This window comes from Plectropomus leopardus, chromosome 10 (genome assembly GCF_026936395.1).
Source record: "Plectropomus leopardus strain MGB_pleo_1.0 chromosome 10, ASM2693639v1, whole genome shotgun sequence".
Classification (NCBI taxonomy): Eukaryota; Metazoa; Chordata; class Actinopteri; order Perciformes; family Serranidae; genus Plectropomus; species Plectropomus leopardus.
The window spans coordinates 27,089,828-27,106,590 of record NC_142185.1 but is presented as its reverse complement, the minus strand read 5'-3'; the positions used below and the strand labels follow the sequence as shown (position 1 = coordinate 27,106,590).

Sequence of the window (16,763 nt, the reverse complement as noted above, 5' to 3'; positions counted from 1 at the left end):
CTGCCTCCCAGTGGTTGAAGAAACATTTACATCGCATATATCTACATCTATATTTATATTGCTCTCTCTCGCTATATATTATTATTCTCTAATCCATCTTCTATTCTCTAATCCATCTTTTGTGTACATACTATTCTATTACTTAATTATTATTATGTGTACATACCCTATTTCCTCTATGTACATACTTATTTTATTACTTATTTATTGTTATTGTTATTGTTATTTTCTTTGTTACATTTCACTTTTCTTTTTTCATGCTGCTGTAACATTTGGAATTTCCCCCAATGGGGGATCAATAAAGGAATATTCTATTCTATTCTATATTACAACATATGAGAACAGCAGATGTTAAAGTAGCTGTGGCTCAGTGACATCAGCAGCAAGATGAGGCCATGCATAGATTCTCACAATCAAATATTTTTCATTCAATATAGCAATCAGGAGTATTATAGAATTTAAAAAACAAAACTTTTTCACCAATGGAAAATTTTATTTATTTATTGTGCATACAGCAGGCAAAAATATCTTTGACAAAATGTGCATTTTCTTATAAAGCATTCAAACATCAATTAGTAAATGCAACCAGTTGTTGTTGGGCAAAAGAAGAAATGTGACTAAGTATTAAAACAGTACTATTCATGATGTAACAAGGTTGGATCTGGTTTTAAAGCTAAATATGTTTGGGCGTAAACAAAAAGCATTGGCTTTTTGACTGAATAAATAACAAAAGTAAAAAAAAATTGTCTCTTTTCCAATGAAGGGTGAGAAGTCTTTTGTCCTCAAGGTATTGTCTTGACTCTCAAACTTTACGTGTAAAAGTAACACGAAGTGTAACACATCTGAACAGTATCCAACCAAGTTTACTCTGGTCGGATTAAGGGGAACAGTTTTGGTCCTGGGTTTGACTTGAAAACAATATCTTATGGTGGACTAAGATGACTGGCTTGCCAAAAATTTAGGGTAAACCTTAACTTAAACAGACAAACATGAATAAAGTACTGCTGACAATTAGAGCAAAAGGCTCTCAGCTAACAGAGATGATTGAATCTTGCCTGCAAATCTCACAAATAAGCTTATAAAGTGCCGTAGACTATTAAAAAATATAACATGAATGCATAAGAGGTGTTATTGTTTAATTGCTGCAGTCACACACTGCTCATAGAGACCTGCTCGGTTGTACTGCTGGCTAAAGAGTTAAATTCATTAGCCTTTTTCATGATAATATGATTACAGGGCTGTGCCTGCACGTGTAGCCAAGTTGCAGGCGGGATTATTGTCAGTGAGGACACTTCAAAACTTAAAAGAGAGCCACAGAATCTAATGAAAGTTGTACAACTCTTTAAAAACAATATTGGTTTCAGGAAAAGGGTGAACATACAGTCCGAAGCGTTAAACACTGCCCCACCACCGAAATGTTGCTACCCCTGTTTCTATGTTCTGTCTTGGTTCAACATGTTGGCATCAATTACGGATCAGAGAGAAAGATCACAGAGTTTGTGTCTCATGTGATTTATCCGCTCTTGTGGCTGCTGTCACCCGTTCGCTTCATGCGAGCAACAATCGTTTCCTTTGACACCCTCTTGCGGTCCTTGGCCAAACCCAGGCAGCACATGAGATCTATAAAAGCAGTGGTGGGATTGAGCCAGTAGTCAAGCTCACTGGTAGAATAATCATAAGGAAATGTGTGATGGTAGTTGTGGAAGCCTTCACCTGAAAACCAAACAGAAAAGTTTAGTGTTTGACTGAATGTCAACAAGTTCACAGGCAAAACTCAAATATTCATGGCTATAGTGGAAAAACATGATCATGACAATCATATGAAAATACATTACCTGCACCTGCTGTACTGAGTGGCAAACAGTTATTTGCAGTATGTGAGTGATAATTTAATTTGAAGCCAAGTTGAGCGTTTTTTGTTTTTTTTAAATTCAGAAATCTTGAAAGTCAAGTGTGTAGGATTTAGAGGAATATATTTGCAGAAATGGAATATAATATAATAATTTTGTTTATTTTTTTGGCGTATAATAACCTGAAAATAAGAATGTTACCATAGTAGAAACATCTATCTTGCCAAATTACTGATATAGTTAGTCATGGTGATTATATGCACATGTTAACTTGCACTGGTTCCAGTAACTACATTTATTTTTTATATATGGCATTTTTCCCAGTCACTCAGTGAAGCCTTAAGAAAAATATTTGTAATTTTGGGGAGGGTCAAGATATAAAACAATGTAATAAATACATTTAGAAAAAAAAGGAGAAGTCACACCTCTCCACTTACTGTAAAACAATTAATAGCAAACATGCTGTTTCCTTACCTACGGCGGCAAAAGCAACCAGTGGGCTTTCCGAGGGGTTAATGTTCCTGTCATAAGGCTTCTTGTCCCCCAGGTGTGCAGCACTGTTGACCAGCCAGGTGCTATTGAGCGATAAAACTAATCTCAGGAGCGCAGACACGAAGTACGCCACCTTCAAGGACTCACCCCAGAAGTACCAGGGCACCACCGTGGGCGTGATGAAGCAAAGAGTCAATGCAAAGAGCTTATAGTACCTAAAATGAAAGAAGACACATATCAGATCCAGATCACTTGTCACTAATTCCATCTGAGCCCGACAGCCAATCAAAACGACAAATGACAACCTGTGACTGCAGCACTAGCATGGAAGTAACTTATTTAACGAAAGTCATGTAATACATTTCATAATCCCACAACTCACTCTAAATGGGAGTGGAAAGCAATTTAATAGTTTTTCAGAAGTGATTTCACTGGTATTTCCATAACTTCTACAACACATACAGTGCCCCAGTAAGGAGTCCTAAAACCTGGGAATCATTTAGCATTTCAGCATCTCTTGTCCCACCTTCTCAAAGTCAATGGGCTTTTGGTTATACACTTAAAATGAGATCTGTGGATAACACAAGCTTGATAGACTTTCACCTTTTGTTTTACGACATAAAATACATCATTAAATATTCCACTTACAAAGTTTGAGGCTTTTATTTGTCTTAAAAAAGGCGATTTCTAACAAGTGGCCGAATGAGACTACAGAACATTGTCACGCCGAGCCGCGCCAAACAGGGTTTTAAAGCTTTGTTATGGTGGCAGTGTTAAATTATGCGGTCGTGATGTACTTTGTGTATAGCCCAGTTAGCTTTTTAACTTCTGGTGATTGAATTTAGGCCTCAAAAATCATACAAGTGGTGTTCATGTGTGAAGATTTCATTCTCTTAAGCTGCTATTTTGGCCAGGACTCCTTTGAAAAAGAGATTGTTGATCTCAACAGGACTTACCTCATTATATAAGGGTTAAATTAAATAAAAACTGAAAAAAAAACATGGAAGTGTAAAAAGCATTTGTTTGTCACAGAGCTTATTTTCTGGGAAAAAAAAATTAAAATAAAATAAAATCCAATGGAAAAATCCCACTGGTTTTTGACGAGGGAACCCGGGTGAAGCTAAATTCTGTGGCGGCCTCCAGTAAATAGTCAACACTCTAATAGTAGAGGAGTATCTGCACTAAAATGCTGCCATTTTGCAGACAATTTTAGTATGAGTGTTCTGTCTGGTATATTGTAATTATTTCTTCAGTTAAATAATGTCCCATCATAATCCAGTTGCTATTTTGTTTCTCTAATGCGCATTTGCTGCACAGGAGACAAGATTAATGTAAAACAATTAAATACCAGAGGTCGTGAATCCATTAAGTTTCAGTAAATAGCCTGCAGTGACAGCAGCTCATTACGTGTGGACTGTTTTATGGATGACCTGTTGAAACAACATATTTGACTAAAACAACAAAGACAAACTGCGGTCAGTGTTTGCTCACCTTTTCTGAAACATGACCACTTCGTCTGCCTTCAGGTCTAACAGATCCAGTTTTTTTCCCCTTTCAATGACGTCAGGATGCTTGCGGGTCAGCAGCCAACCCACGTGGGAGAAGAAAAATCCCCGCTTTGCATTGTGGGGGTCTGCGTCCGTCTCAGAGTACTTGTGGTGCACACGGTGGTCTCTCACCCACTCGTATATGTCATTCTGCACACAGAGAGAAAGGCAGGGATACATGATGTGAGCTGCAAAGCCATTTTCAGCAACCACCTCCGCAGTCTCATTTAGCCATTGTTGTCTTTTTCAAGATAAATAAAGGCTGTGAAATTTCTGAGTGGAATATTTACTGACGTATTTTTTGCCGTAGACTATAATGTGAAAGTCTCTCAAGCTTGTGTTAACCACAGACCTTATTTCAGGCGTCTAACCAAAAACCCATTAAAAAACCCATTGACTTTGAGACAAGTCAACCAGGACTAATAAAATGCTCACTTGTTTCCGGGGTTTAGGACCCCTGCACCACTATATTTGCAATAAAAGACAATTAATGCATGTTTAAAGTTACAAAACATTTAAGATAAGGATGAAACTGTCATGGAATAAATGGGAACATACTGAAATACTTAAACTCTTTTCTGTTTTACCTGAAAGGCCACAGACTGACAGAGCATGAGGAAGACTCGCAGGGGAAAAGAGGCTTTATAGGATCTGTGGCTCCATAACCTGTGTGCTCCAGCGGTCACCCCAAGATTACCAATGAAGTAACACGCTGCAGCTGAAAGAAAGAGACGCAGGAAAGACTGATGTGAGGGAAACAGTCACCATTACACTTAAATTAATTTTACAGACTTAAGTGCAAAGCTACTGCGACAACATGTTTTTTCCATTACACCTGGGCCCCTCTGTTAGGTGAAGAGTCATCTATGTGGGGAGGTAGGAACACACAGGCCAGCCCTTTCACTATTCTTCTAAATCTGCTGATGTGTTTCTCTGTAAAGTGTAGACGAAGCAACTCAAGGGTTTTAGAAGCAGAGCATTGGACTGACAAAGACTATTCTGTCTCAGGGAGTGGTGATTGTTCTTTGTCTGCCATACTGCAACAATATGCAGCTCAGCATTACAGAGAAAAGAGGAAATGATAATAGGGTGTAAACAAGATTGAGACTGATAAAAAAAAACAAGTTTTGGTTCAGTAATAGGGCCACAAATTCCAGGTATTGAGCGATTTAGCCACTACCACTAAAATTCACATATTTCTAATATAGGACAAGTTTAGTTTCCAGTCAGCTACAGGTCTGAGCTCTGAAAGGAAGGACAAAATAGATTTAGAGGCTTTCAAGCGTGGATGTCTATAATGAAAATTACAAGGCCAGAGTGACTCATTCTCCGTTATTCCCCAAGACATGACCCCTCAAGCTGTTTGTACTGGACTTTGTGATGACCACAGAACGTCAACACATTGTCCTCTCTGGCTGCAGGGAGTGACACAGAGGAAAAACCAAATAAATGCTGCAAAGCCAGAGCTGCTATAATATTTACTAAATACTTACCCCATACAAGAGTTAAAGGTGATGCAGAGGGAATTAGTGTCAGTCCATAAAGAGCACTGAGATGTAAGAGTGACATCAGGATAACATTTCTCCACACCACCACCACCGGTGGTCTGGCACCCGTTTTTGCTTTATAGGTGTGGTCAAAAACACACTGCTCCTCCGATGTGTTTGTTGGGGCATCTCCATTAGGCTGCTTGCCAGTGTGACAAGTTAGGGTTTCCGTTTCAGTCATTATGCTAGAAGAAAAAGGAGATATGCTGCTCAGTTAATGCTGCTCGGGTGCATGTCTTTCTTTCATTTTTCATAATCCTATGTTTGTGTGGAGGGTTTTAAAGGCCATAACTAAATATATAAATCCAAATTTATTTATAGAGCACATTTAAAAACAACAGACAATACAAAGTAATGATAGTAAAATTAAATGCTCAAATAAATGGATAAATGAATAGTTATATTATTAAATGCTTAAATACGTGAATAATATAATAAGATTCTTAAATAAATAAATAAATTGTCCCCATAAATAAATTAAAAATGTTGATTTTTGATCAAGTTGAGAGATTTATTTATTTTTCTGTCAAACTTAGGAGTTTGTATCGGCAGAGATGGAATATAGAATAATAACTATGTTTTCTTTAGTGTATACTCACCTGGAAATAAGAATTGTTATGTTTTCATTACCTTATTTGGACATGTTGCATCATTTCTACAGTAGCCCAAAATTAACTAATTAAACACCAGCTCCAGATAGAGCCATTCATATTTTCATATTACTCCCTTGTCACAAAAGAAAAAGTTTCAGTTAGTTGCAATCTGGAACCTGAAGGCTAGGTGCCACTAAATCTTGCACACAAGACTTTTATACATTTAGTTATGTAGTTATTTATTTACTTGAGCTTTTAATTATATCATTATTCAAATATTTAGTTACAGCCCTTTAATCCCTCTATATGTTTGCCCCCATCTCTTTTGTTGTTTCTTGTTGATTTTCTTGTTCTTGAATCAGCTGTTGACACTTTGACAAGTTCTGCGTCTTCATTCAGTGCTTCCCAGTAATCTTGTATACTGTGCAGAAATTGTGCATTAGAAAGACAAGTCTCTCTGAGACACACATTAAGGTGGACAACAAGAGACTTTAGAGCCTACAGGCTGCATTACCTTCTTTTTGGGGCTGTGTGCATCTTAAAAAGATCTACCCACAGTTAAGAAAAGGTGCAGCCGACTTCTTTACCTCTTTGCCATCCATATTTTAGTTTGCAGTTAATATTGTCCTACAAGGAATTTTGAATTGTTTAATTTGATTTCACTTAATTGTGCCCTCCATATGACACGTGAATGAGATTTTAATCCACTTCCACTGACACATACCCCACTGGATTATATATGTGTTGTCATTTAAGTATGAACATTATAATCTGGACAAAGAGCCATAGCTACTCGACAAGTGATGTTTAATACAATGACTGGATGTCAATTAATAAGCTGATTAAAAAACAAATACAAAGTGAGTTTGCAATGGCTTAAAGATAATCTTATTAATAGTAATGTTAGAGCATTGTTCTTGCTCTGCAGCAACATTTTACTAACTGAAACTTTTCAGTTGTATTCCAGTTAATAGAGTTACAGAATCTCAGGTAAGGTTTGGTTTGACAGCAGTTGATTCAAACTTATTATGCTATCCATTTGGGCTATTTTGGTTAATAAAAGTATAGTTTTTTAAATAGTATCTTGAGTAAAATACCACTTAGAGTGGTTATTAATGACACTAAAATGGCATTTGTGACCTGGTTAAAAATGTGCATTCAATTTAAGTGCCTAACTCACCGAATGTTATCCAATCGCTTTTCCCTGCAGAGGAAGGCACCGAAGCTGCAGGAGACCCTTTGAGATGGAGGTAAAGATGAAAAGTAGAGCTGCAAAAGGTAACTCCGCTGCGTTACTTAAGTCACCTTTTTGCACTGTAAGATGATTGGTCAATGGGGAATTAATGCCTCAAGCTGTGATTAAACCATGGTTGTTTGTCTCTGCTGTTTACCAATAGTCCTCACAGTGTTTGATCAGTCAACGTCACAATTTACGCAACATAGCGATATGAGCATACAAATGACAGTAAATATTCCCTAATTGGTTGCTGTTGAAACACTGAGGTCTTCAGGGGCCTTGTAACACCTGCCAACATAATAACCGCCCACAAATGTAATGAACCACAAACTCAGTACAAAGCTTTTAATGTAATAATCCCACAAACTTCTCATAAACATTATAGCAGTTGCCTACTACAAATATAATGCGTAATTTCATGCAAATGTAATAGCTATAACATTTGCAGGAATTTGTTACGTTTGTGGGAAAGGGAAAAACTTCCCACAAATGTGATTAAAAAAATGAAAAATGATCTTTGTGGTCATTGTTGTTTGTTCATTTACTTATACGCCCATCTATGCTGCTTTCTGTTTATTGAGGCATACTCCTCTGCTGCAGAGCCATGTACACAGCTCTGTTCTACTGGCAATGGTAAATGAGCCTATAGCCTATTTTTAGTGGGTTTACCCATATTTAAAAAAACCTGTTTGCACACACTAATTTTGACGGAAAATAAGTAATTGTAGTCATTTTTGTCTCTTTGTGTTTGTTGGACCTTTTGTAATTATTTTTTGTGCGTCTGCAATTCCCTTGCATCTCTCTGTTGTCTTTTTGTTTATTAGTATTGTATGAGTGACATTTTGCAGGTGCAAAGATTCAGGGGGCTACTGACACTTTGGGCTGCTGGTCCTGTGCCCAGTATGCCTGTTCAGTAATTCATCCATCCATCTGTTTTTCCATTTCCATTCCAGTCTGTTCTCCTTAAATGTGTCAACTGGCACCACAGATGATTTTGATTTTACAGCATCATTCTTTACCATGCTGCACGCCACACTCTTTTCAACAACAGCAAAAGAAATTAGAATCACAACATCAACAATTAAATACTGGCACCCATGCAACAGCTCAAAGTGTTTGCTTCTGACAACCAGTTTGAATGCATAAATTACTTAGGTAACAAAAACTCTTGAAACATGTTGTGTAAAATGTTACACAAACTGACCAAACACTGTGAGGATGAGGAGTAAAGATCAGTTGACCAAACAGCTTTAGGATGTTTAGAGCAGGAGGTAACAGTTTGCCTGCTGACATTTCTTAAGTGTAAGAGGGATGACATATCAAAAACATTATAATATGGCATGTGGAAAAAATGTCCCAAAATGCAATACTATAGTATGGCAAAAAAGTCAAAATATGGCATGTCCCAAAACAGCTAAAAACAGCATATAATAGCCTGCCGAGACACGCCATAGCATAGAATGTTGCAAAAATAGCCCCAAAGAAACTCTAATATGGGATGTCAAAAAAACGACCGAAAAATGCCATACTATAATAGGGTGAAAATGTCATAATATGACATGTCCCAGAAACAGCTGAAAACCGCATAAAATAACATGCACAGACACGTCATAGCATCGAATGTTGCAAAAACAGCCCAAAACACCCTAATATGGCATGTCAAAAAAAAAAAACTCGACCTAAAATGTTATACTATTGCATGATGAAAAATGTCCCAAGTCCCAAAAACTGCTGATAACAGCTGAAAACCGCCTAAAGTATCGTGTCGAAACACGCCATAGCACAGACAGAAGCAACCTATCAGTTTTCACTCTACTATAGTATGGCATAATTTTGGGGTCACATTTTGACATTTTTGCCATACTATAGTATGGTATGGCATTTTTCGACCTGCCATATTAGGGTGTTTTGGCTGTTTTTACAACTTCCTATGCTCTGGCTTGTCTCGACACGCTATTTTCAGCTTTTCAGCCCCTAGTTAGGCTGCAATAGGTTTAATCTGCCGGGGACGCGCGATTGTTGCCATTATTGCTGTTGCTTCTCGCCTCCTCTCTCCCCTCTTTGTTTCTGTCTTTCTCTTTTCTTTATGTCAATATTGTATAGTAATTGTTCTTTACGATTTTTTTTTTCGGAGGTCTGCGCGGGACCTAAGCCCTTGGCACCGGCTCACAGTTCCTCTTTAAGGCCATTCTGGACAGAGGTAGTGCGCCGTTGCCGTAGGAGTGAGTTGGCTGGAGAGACGATTTCTCATTTATCTCCTTTTAACCCCCACAAACCACTTCAGCTCTCTGGTGGACATGGCTCCTGCTCATCCTGGCGATGCCCCGGCGGTCCCTGCTCCAGCGGCTCCTCCCGGCACTGCTGCACGTCCTCCACCTGTGACCAACGCCGCTTGTGCAGCTCACTCCGTCACCACGAAGAACCACCGGAGGCCGTCAACAGACGCTCAGGGGGTCCTCACCAGCCTGAGCCCCTTCGCCCCTGTCCTCCAGAGCAGACCCGCCACAGGGACACGGCAATCTCCACTCCGGCGGCTCGCACCTCTGCCCACCGTATACGGCTAGTGCGCACTCGTGCACCGCATGGCTAAATCCTCCTACGGCTGGGTCATCGGTACGCGCTGTGTACAGCCCGGCCAGGCCTCACGGTTACCACCACCACTGGAGAGGCGCAGCCGAACCGAGGCCCTCGGCTGCCTCCACCACACCGCGGCCCTGGCTTAGGATCTATGCCTGGTCCCACCACGAACATCATCGGGGACCCCATCATCAGGCACGTGAAAACACAATCCTCCACCACGCCCTGTGTCCCCGGCACCACCATCAACATAGCTGCCGAGATCCGTGGCGCACTGGAGGCGCACCTCTCGGTGAACACGGTGGTGGTTCACGTGGGCACCAACGATATTTCACGGCAATAGTCGGAGATCTTAAAACAAGATTTTATCATTTTAATATCTTGAAAGTATTTAAAGTGTCAGCCTTCATATCAGGATCTAGTACCTGGCTCTCCATAGCATGCCGCAAACCACCATTGAGCATCATCATCACCGTCATCATCCACAACCTCACGTGATTGACAACCGAGCTCAAGTGACCCAGGTGCACTCTATCCACTACTACCTTCCATAGCACCACTAGCTCCCCCTGCTGTAAACTAACATCCAGTGACTGTTCAATAACCCATCACCAGCAGACAGAACACAAAAAGATCAAATGGAGTGAATTTTAATAACCTCAGACCAGTATACACACACAAACCTGCCAAATCACAACACAAGAAAACCTCACACATATACATATATTTACATATGTATATGTATATAGTGTATGTGTGTCTAGAGGCTACCAAAACGATGCCCTTCTTTTATTTCAGATTTTTCTGATCCACACCAATTGCAACAATTACTATTTTAGGTGATTTTAATTTGCACATAGTCAATCAAAATGTTTTACCCTCGAAATTTAAAGCAGTGGGTGATGGCTAAATTGCCAAACTCATGGCTTCAAAACAGTCCACACACCAATGGTGATGAAATTAGATAGATATAGACTGATCCCATCCCTGATAGACAAAAAAGAGTTGACCAATTGAACAAAAGACAAAAAAAAGAATTTAGTACTATTTTGTTTAATAAATAAAAAATTCGAAAAAAGAGTTAATTTAGTAGCTGTTTTGGAGCATAATCATCATTAGTAGATCTTTACATGAAATTATAGAAGTTCAAATGTTCATGTTGGCTCAAAATTTGAGGTTGAAATGTAGTAATGCACCAACAGAGGCAGGGAAGAATAAAACTGCAAGCGAACATATGGATGTAAACGATGCAAAATGTAAACTGTTAGACAAAGAAATAGCTTTGCAAACCTTTTATGAGAAAGGGAATTCATTAAATGTGGTTGCCATGCCTTAAGGAGTTCTTTAACCTTAACAATTATTTGGATTATCCATTTATTAAGGCCTGCAAAAATAACTCTTTGGTCCACCAACTAGATAGTGAATGTTCAAATTTTATCAGTCACTCTATAGATTAGGATTGTTTTCTTTTTTTTTTTTTTGGCTGATGAGGGACACAAATTCATAACCTGGTAAGACCACCGTGATGACGCGAGTTCAGCACTCTTTTTTTTTTTGCTCTGTTGCGCCCAACCTCATAACCAGAATTTAAAATCCAACCACAAATGTGTATATACCACAACTAACCCACCACAGATATCGCTACTGCACAGATGCAGGCTCTCAGTGACATCACACTAACAAGATGGCAACGCCTGTATCCCGAATATTTTAACCTCACTTCAGCATAGCGGGGGTAAGTGGAGGGCGTGTCGTCCATCTTTCTATAGAGTCTGTGGTTAGGCCATGGTCCACTGGTTAAAAAAAGTTTAATCGTTTTTAAATCACTCATCGAGCAAAAATAGTAAACATGCTCTAATTTTAAACTGAAATTTGAAGATAAGCTTTCTCAGTTTCTTACTATTGGTAGTATCTTTGGCTTTTGGACATCATTTTTGACATTTAAAAAAATTAATCAAAAATGAAAACTATTATTTGCGACCCTTGATGAAAACACTATTAAAAGTTTTAAGTTAAGGCAAAGGCACTTCTTCGTATGTAATCTGCACATATGGAGGCTTCATCGGCAGATGCCAGTACTCAAAGTTGTAGTAGAGGTAGAAGCTCTTGTCCAATACGACTTTTTTATAAGCCTCCAGCAGACTGAAGGCAAAGTCTGCAAACGACTGATGTGGTCTGAACGTGTGGTAAAATTTCCGGATGTCCACTGCCAGATTCTTCAGAGCAGGCTGTCCGAAAATGGCGCTTTCGTTGCCAAGGTAGGTGGGCTCTCCGCTGTACAGGTAGATTTTGGTGTAGTTGGTTTGGGATCTGCTGGACAGTTTGGCTCCCAGTTCAGTCAGTTTCCTGTATGTGCGGTGAACAAACTGCGAGCAGTCGTAAGACTCGAACCACACTGTGGCGTTTGGACTGGGGTCAGAGCGAACTGTCCACGTCTCATAGTAGATCCCAGTCTCGTTGTCATCCTGGACCCACTGGGCCATGTCATTGAACTGGTTCCCTGGACAAAGAAAGCAAACCTTTTTTACAACGGAGACAGAACAGTGTCAAACAGGAGGTCAAACAAAGTGAGAGTGTATATATGCATTTATAAAGAAGCTTGAACAGGTCACAAAACTGCTTTAATCACAGTACAAGAGCAACATTTTAAAGTCAGTTAACTATGTATCTGTCAGTTTTCTACATCTAAGCTGTTTATTTCTAAGTCAAGGGTGTCACTCCCAGAATGCACTGGGAAGAAGGCATAGGAGACACTATAAACAGGAAACTTAGTCAACCCATAACCTTCTCACTTTGCTATTGTGCCTCCAGAAAGTGGAATTATTTCAGTTCTAAAATACATAACACTGATTCAACTGACTTACTTGGCTTTAAGACAACTTTCCATATTCAAAAAAGGCAGCACTGAGAAAGAGGGAGCTCTCGGTTATAAATAGGAATATCATCTGCATTAAAAAAAAAAAAAACGATTCTTGTGGCTGACGACAGTTATTCCTTTAGTAAATAGATTATTTCTAATTTTGGCAGCTGTGGTTGAATCCAGCTGGAACAGGACATTAAATGACATAAGAAAGATGGACTTATATTATACATGTTATATTTTGACAATGGACTATTGGGGTACTGTTGTCAGTGGCAGATAAATACAAATGTTGTGTATCAGTGAGTATTTACAGCACCAGCAAGGTGTATGTGGGACTCAGAACAAGATACAAATTAATGAAGGACAATGTCTCCAAGTCTCCAACATCTGACTCATATCTGCATTTATGAAGTTTTAGGGGAACGTGGGCTAAATGGGATATGTTGGAAATAATTAAACATTTCGATTCTCATCAGCCTTATCTCTGTATGATCTTAGATGTCAGAAAAACAAATCCAGTGATACTATATTAACATTTTCTGTTGGACTCTATGAGCAAAATACAACATTTTACCTGTGAGTTCTCCTATTTTCTCCAAAGTGCCATTTTGGGACCAGTGTAAATCATCGATGCCTTCAAAGAAGCAGGCGGCTCCCTGGTTGCACCAGAAAGGTGCGTACATCTCCGGTCTGAGGTGTGGGAAGGTGCAATTCCCCAGCTGAAACAGCTCATACCACTCCATGGTGTAATTGGACCCCGTTTCTGAGCTGCTGAACCCGATGGCATCATGCATGATGTGCTGTGAGCCGAACAGAAACAGTAAAATGGCTCTGTGTTTGTGGACAGACGTGGAGAGGGTGCACAGCTGTGTGTCTATGAATAAAGTAGCAAGTTGCACTTCCATATGTTTATTTATGTCACAATTTTACCATCTACAGCAACACAGTTGTATCTTCTTAAGTTTAGAGATTATAATCATCGGCAACATAAAGAATATCCATGCTAATGGTGACCATTTCACCCTTTAGAGGCCACATTTAGTTTTAAATATGTTACAATTTCCTCCACTGACAAAACCTGAATTTTACCAGATATACTTTATGTAATCAAAATAAAGTTCAATTTGAAACCTTACACAGTGACGCATTTTTTATTTCATCCTGAAACCACAATTGTTTAGATTTTTGAATTTAATCAAAACTACAAAGAAAATTTTAACGATGACGACTAATTATATTAAAATAGCCAAAAAAACATACAAGACAATCTCCTTGAGAAAAATTTTAAAAATTATATATTTTCTTATTTCTTTATAATTTTATGCTGGATTGCATCACACACACAGCATAGTTCATTTATATTGTATTGTAGTCCAATGATTCTTAAATTAAACTGCAACCCCAATTCAAAACATGTTGGGATGCTGTGTAAAAACATAAATAATAACAGAATTCAATGATTTGCAATCTTTTATGACCTATATTCCACAGCTGAGCAATATACTTAGAAAATATTGACTTTACCAACAAACGTTTTGGAACAAGTTTCAGGCATTAAATCCATAGTGATGGTATATTTAAATATGTTGTCTTTGTACTGTATTCAATTAAATGTAGGGAGAAAAGGACATGCAAATCATTGCATTCTGTTTTTATTTATATTTTACACAGCATCCCAACTTTTTTGGAACTGGGGTTGTTATCAGAGACATTATGTATCACCAGGTTATTTAATGAATTTTACAGACCTTAGTCTGACTTCAGTGTTGTGTTGCAGAGAAAAAAAAAATCAGCAACATGCTTTAACTGATAATAAGAGGGTTTGTGTACTCACGAGTTTTCCCAGTAAATCTCCATACTTGAATTCCCAAACGGGTGTTTGCAGTCGATACACTGAGATGACATCGCTGTCTCTCATGTAAGGAATCCGTCCATCTCCGTCTCCAGTGGGACAGAACGGGTAGAGAGCTTCACAGTAGGAGTCCACAGCAGGGCGGTGATCAAACCGTCTGTGCATGTTTATTATTGAACAACACTTAAATAATGCATATGAATTGCAATGCATATTTATTTTTTTAAAAAACAGTTGCTGGGAACTTTCTGTATATGACATTTAAAGTTACAGTTTTGATTAAACATTTGCTAAAAGCATTTAAACAAAATTTTGTGTTGTAGTTTGTTATGTTCCAAATTCTGAATGAAAAATCTTCATTTTTATTGTAAATGCATATCTATTCCAAATATCGTTATCGGTCTCATTAACTACTAATAACTGGTATCACCCTTGAAAAACCAATAACGGTCGACCCCTAATAATTATTTACATAAAAAGAGGAAAATAAACTAGGAAAGAATAAATATTAAGTAACCAAATAAATAACAAAGTAACTTCTGTAAACACCTGGTGGTTGTCAAACCCCATTCTCATCCCTGTACCCCGTCAAAATAATGTTTTTATACAATTTTAAAAATTAGAGTTTATGTTTAGACATTGTTTTAGCTCCACATTAAAACTGTTTTAATCCAGTATATATACATGTATGAATGTATAGTTAAAAAAATGTAAAGTAAGAAAGTCAGTAAAAAATATTTGCCTGTGAAATGTAACAGAAAAGTATAAAGTAACAGAAAAGGGAAATAATCGGTGAAGTTGTGGCACTTCAAAATCACACTACAGTATTTAGGTTGTTTTTTTCCACCACTGATAAAATTCAAAACATTCATTGTTCAAAACTTGTTGTGTCACTCATTATTTTAATTAGATTAATCATGTGCTGCCTAGTTTCCAGAGTTTCCAGAGTCATGTGAACGCACCAGACATCACTTCATATCAGCTCAAAGTCCACAGTGAGACCGAATAATCAACAATAATCGTATTTTAACGCTTTGTCGATCAAAAGTTAGGTAAAAAAAAACTCAAACGTTTAAACTCTCTAAAAATACTTGATTTCCTGGTTAAATGAGCAGAAACAGCGTGAAGACGCGGGTTTACTGTCTTACCTGTAGGGGATGGGCCACTGCTGCTGTCCGTCATTCCCCGACTGAGCAACAACACGAAGAAACAGCAGCAAGTTTAAAAACAAAACAGCTTCTGTGTAAATCATGTTAAAGACCCAAAAACTGACACAAAAGAGGAAGATAGCTTTCTCCTAGCGAGGTAGCGTTCCCATGATTCTCCCCTCCCGAACGGACTTCCTCATTACTGGTCACGTGGTTTTGTTGATAATTTAAAAAAGAAATCACATGACAGCAGTTATTCCAGCGAAAGTAACGTTGTTGGTAACGTTGCTCAAAATAAAGAAATACTTTTATTAATAAATAAATTATATTGAAAAATGTGGAAATAAATTCATACAGAATTAAAAATGCGAAAAAAGAAAAGAAAGATATAAATTGACATATTACATAGAAATACGTTTAAACAATAATTACATAAATCTTGTGTATTTTTTTGGCTCCAATAGGAGAGGACTAACTCGGACAGAATTATATTGAATAAATACATGAATAACAAATTAAAAGACACACACACACACACACACATACACACACACCACACACACATATATATATAAATATATATAAAAAGTTCATAATTTTATTTTTGTTTGTATATATATATGTATATATATGAAAGAGAGAGAGAGAGCGATAAGGTTATGACATTGAATTTATTACAGTAATAACAAATATTAAATTTATAGTGTGTTACATTAAATTTTTTTAATTTAACAACAACAACAACAACAGCAAAACAATAATAATAACGATAATAATAAATATTACAGCGATAAATATTAATTTAAAAATTCGAAATGAAAAAATATAGTAATATTTATTATAAAATATACTAAAGATATTGGAATTAAGTCAGTATATAAAAAATGCCTTACTATTACTCAAAGATAACTGTAACTCTTTATTATATACAAATAATATTAATGTAATTACTTTCTTATATTTCAGAACTTATTTCACGGATGTAAAAACATCAAAATGACCTGAAAATAAAGAAAATGTTAAGAATTTACCACACTTAAATTATTTGGTTTTACAT

At 37.6% G+C, this 16,763-nt stretch overlaps 2 protein-coding genes across 5 annotated transcripts; both read right to left on the bottom strand.

Annotated features, from left to right (window-relative positions):
* Positions 1-472: 472 nt before the first annotated feature.
* LOC121948872 (acyl-CoA desaturase-like) lies at positions 473-10,734 on the bottom strand. 4 transcript variants are annotated; one of them, XM_088083467.1, is made up of 7 exons: positions 10,269-10,734; positions 7,210-7,343; positions 5,383-5,621; positions 4,477-4,607; positions 3,834-4,039; positions 2,325-2,557; positions 473-1,713 (listed from the first exon to the last, which is right to left on the bottom strand). In XM_088083467.1, the coding sequence occupies exons 3-7, from the start codon at positions 5,615-5,617 to the stop codon at positions 1,514-1,516; spliced, it is 1,005 nt and encodes a 334-aa protein (XP_087939593.1). In that variant the 5' UTR covers positions 5,618-5,621; positions 7,210-7,343; positions 10,269-10,734; the 3' UTR covers positions 473-1,513. The 4 variants fall into 4 exon arrangements, with proteins under 4 accessions (XP_087939593.1, XP_042350328.2, XP_042350329.2 ...); XM_042494394.2 differs by having other exon boundaries at positions 7,210-7,298; XM_042494395.2 differs by having other exon boundaries at positions 7,210-7,266.
* Positions 10,735-11,302: 568 nt separating this feature from the next.
* On the bottom strand, positions 11,303-15,911 carry cln5 (CLN5 lysosomal BMP synthase). Its single transcript, XM_042494397.2, has 4 exons — positions 15,707-15,911; positions 14,541-14,715; positions 13,281-13,506; positions 11,303-12,343 (listed from the first exon to the last, which is right to left on the bottom strand). Exons 1-4 carry the CDS (start codon positions 15,808-15,810, stop codon positions 11,856-11,858), a joined length of 993 nt encoding a protein of 330 aa, XP_042350331.2. The 5' UTR covers positions 15,811-15,911; the 3' UTR covers positions 11,303-11,855.
* Between the last annotated feature and the right edge of the window lie 852 nt (positions 15,912-16,763).

What these genes read in the sequence shown, in the direction of transcription:
- cln5 (XM_042494397.2), bottom strand. Translation starts at nt 15,810, where the DNA reads ATGATTTACACAGAAGCTGTTTTGTTTTTAAACTTGCTGCTGTTTCTT. An exon ending in GAGATTTACTGGGAAAACTC is followed by an intron (nt 13,507 to 14,540) that starts GTGAGTACACAA and finishes TTCGGCTCACAG; the next exon opens with CACATCATGCATGATGCCAT. An exon ending in GAAAATAGGAGAACTCACAG is followed by an intron (nt 12,344 to 13,280) that starts GTAAAATGTTGT and finishes TTCTTTGTCCAG; the next exon opens with GGAACCAGTTCAATGACATG.
- LOC121948872 (XM_042494394.2), bottom strand. Translation starts at nt 10,325, where the DNA reads ATGATGACGGTGATGATGATGCTCAATGGTGGTTTGCGGCATGCTATG. An exon ending in AAGCGATTGGATAACATTCG is followed by an intron (nt 5,622 to 7,209) that starts GTGAGTTAGGCA and finishes TTTTTCTTCTAG; the next exon opens with CATAATGACTGAAACGGAAA. An exon ending in ACCTTTAACTCTTGTATGGG is followed by an intron (nt 4,608 to 5,382) that starts GTAAGTATTTAG and finishes TCTTTCTTTCAG; the next exon opens with CTGCAGCGTGTTACTTCATT.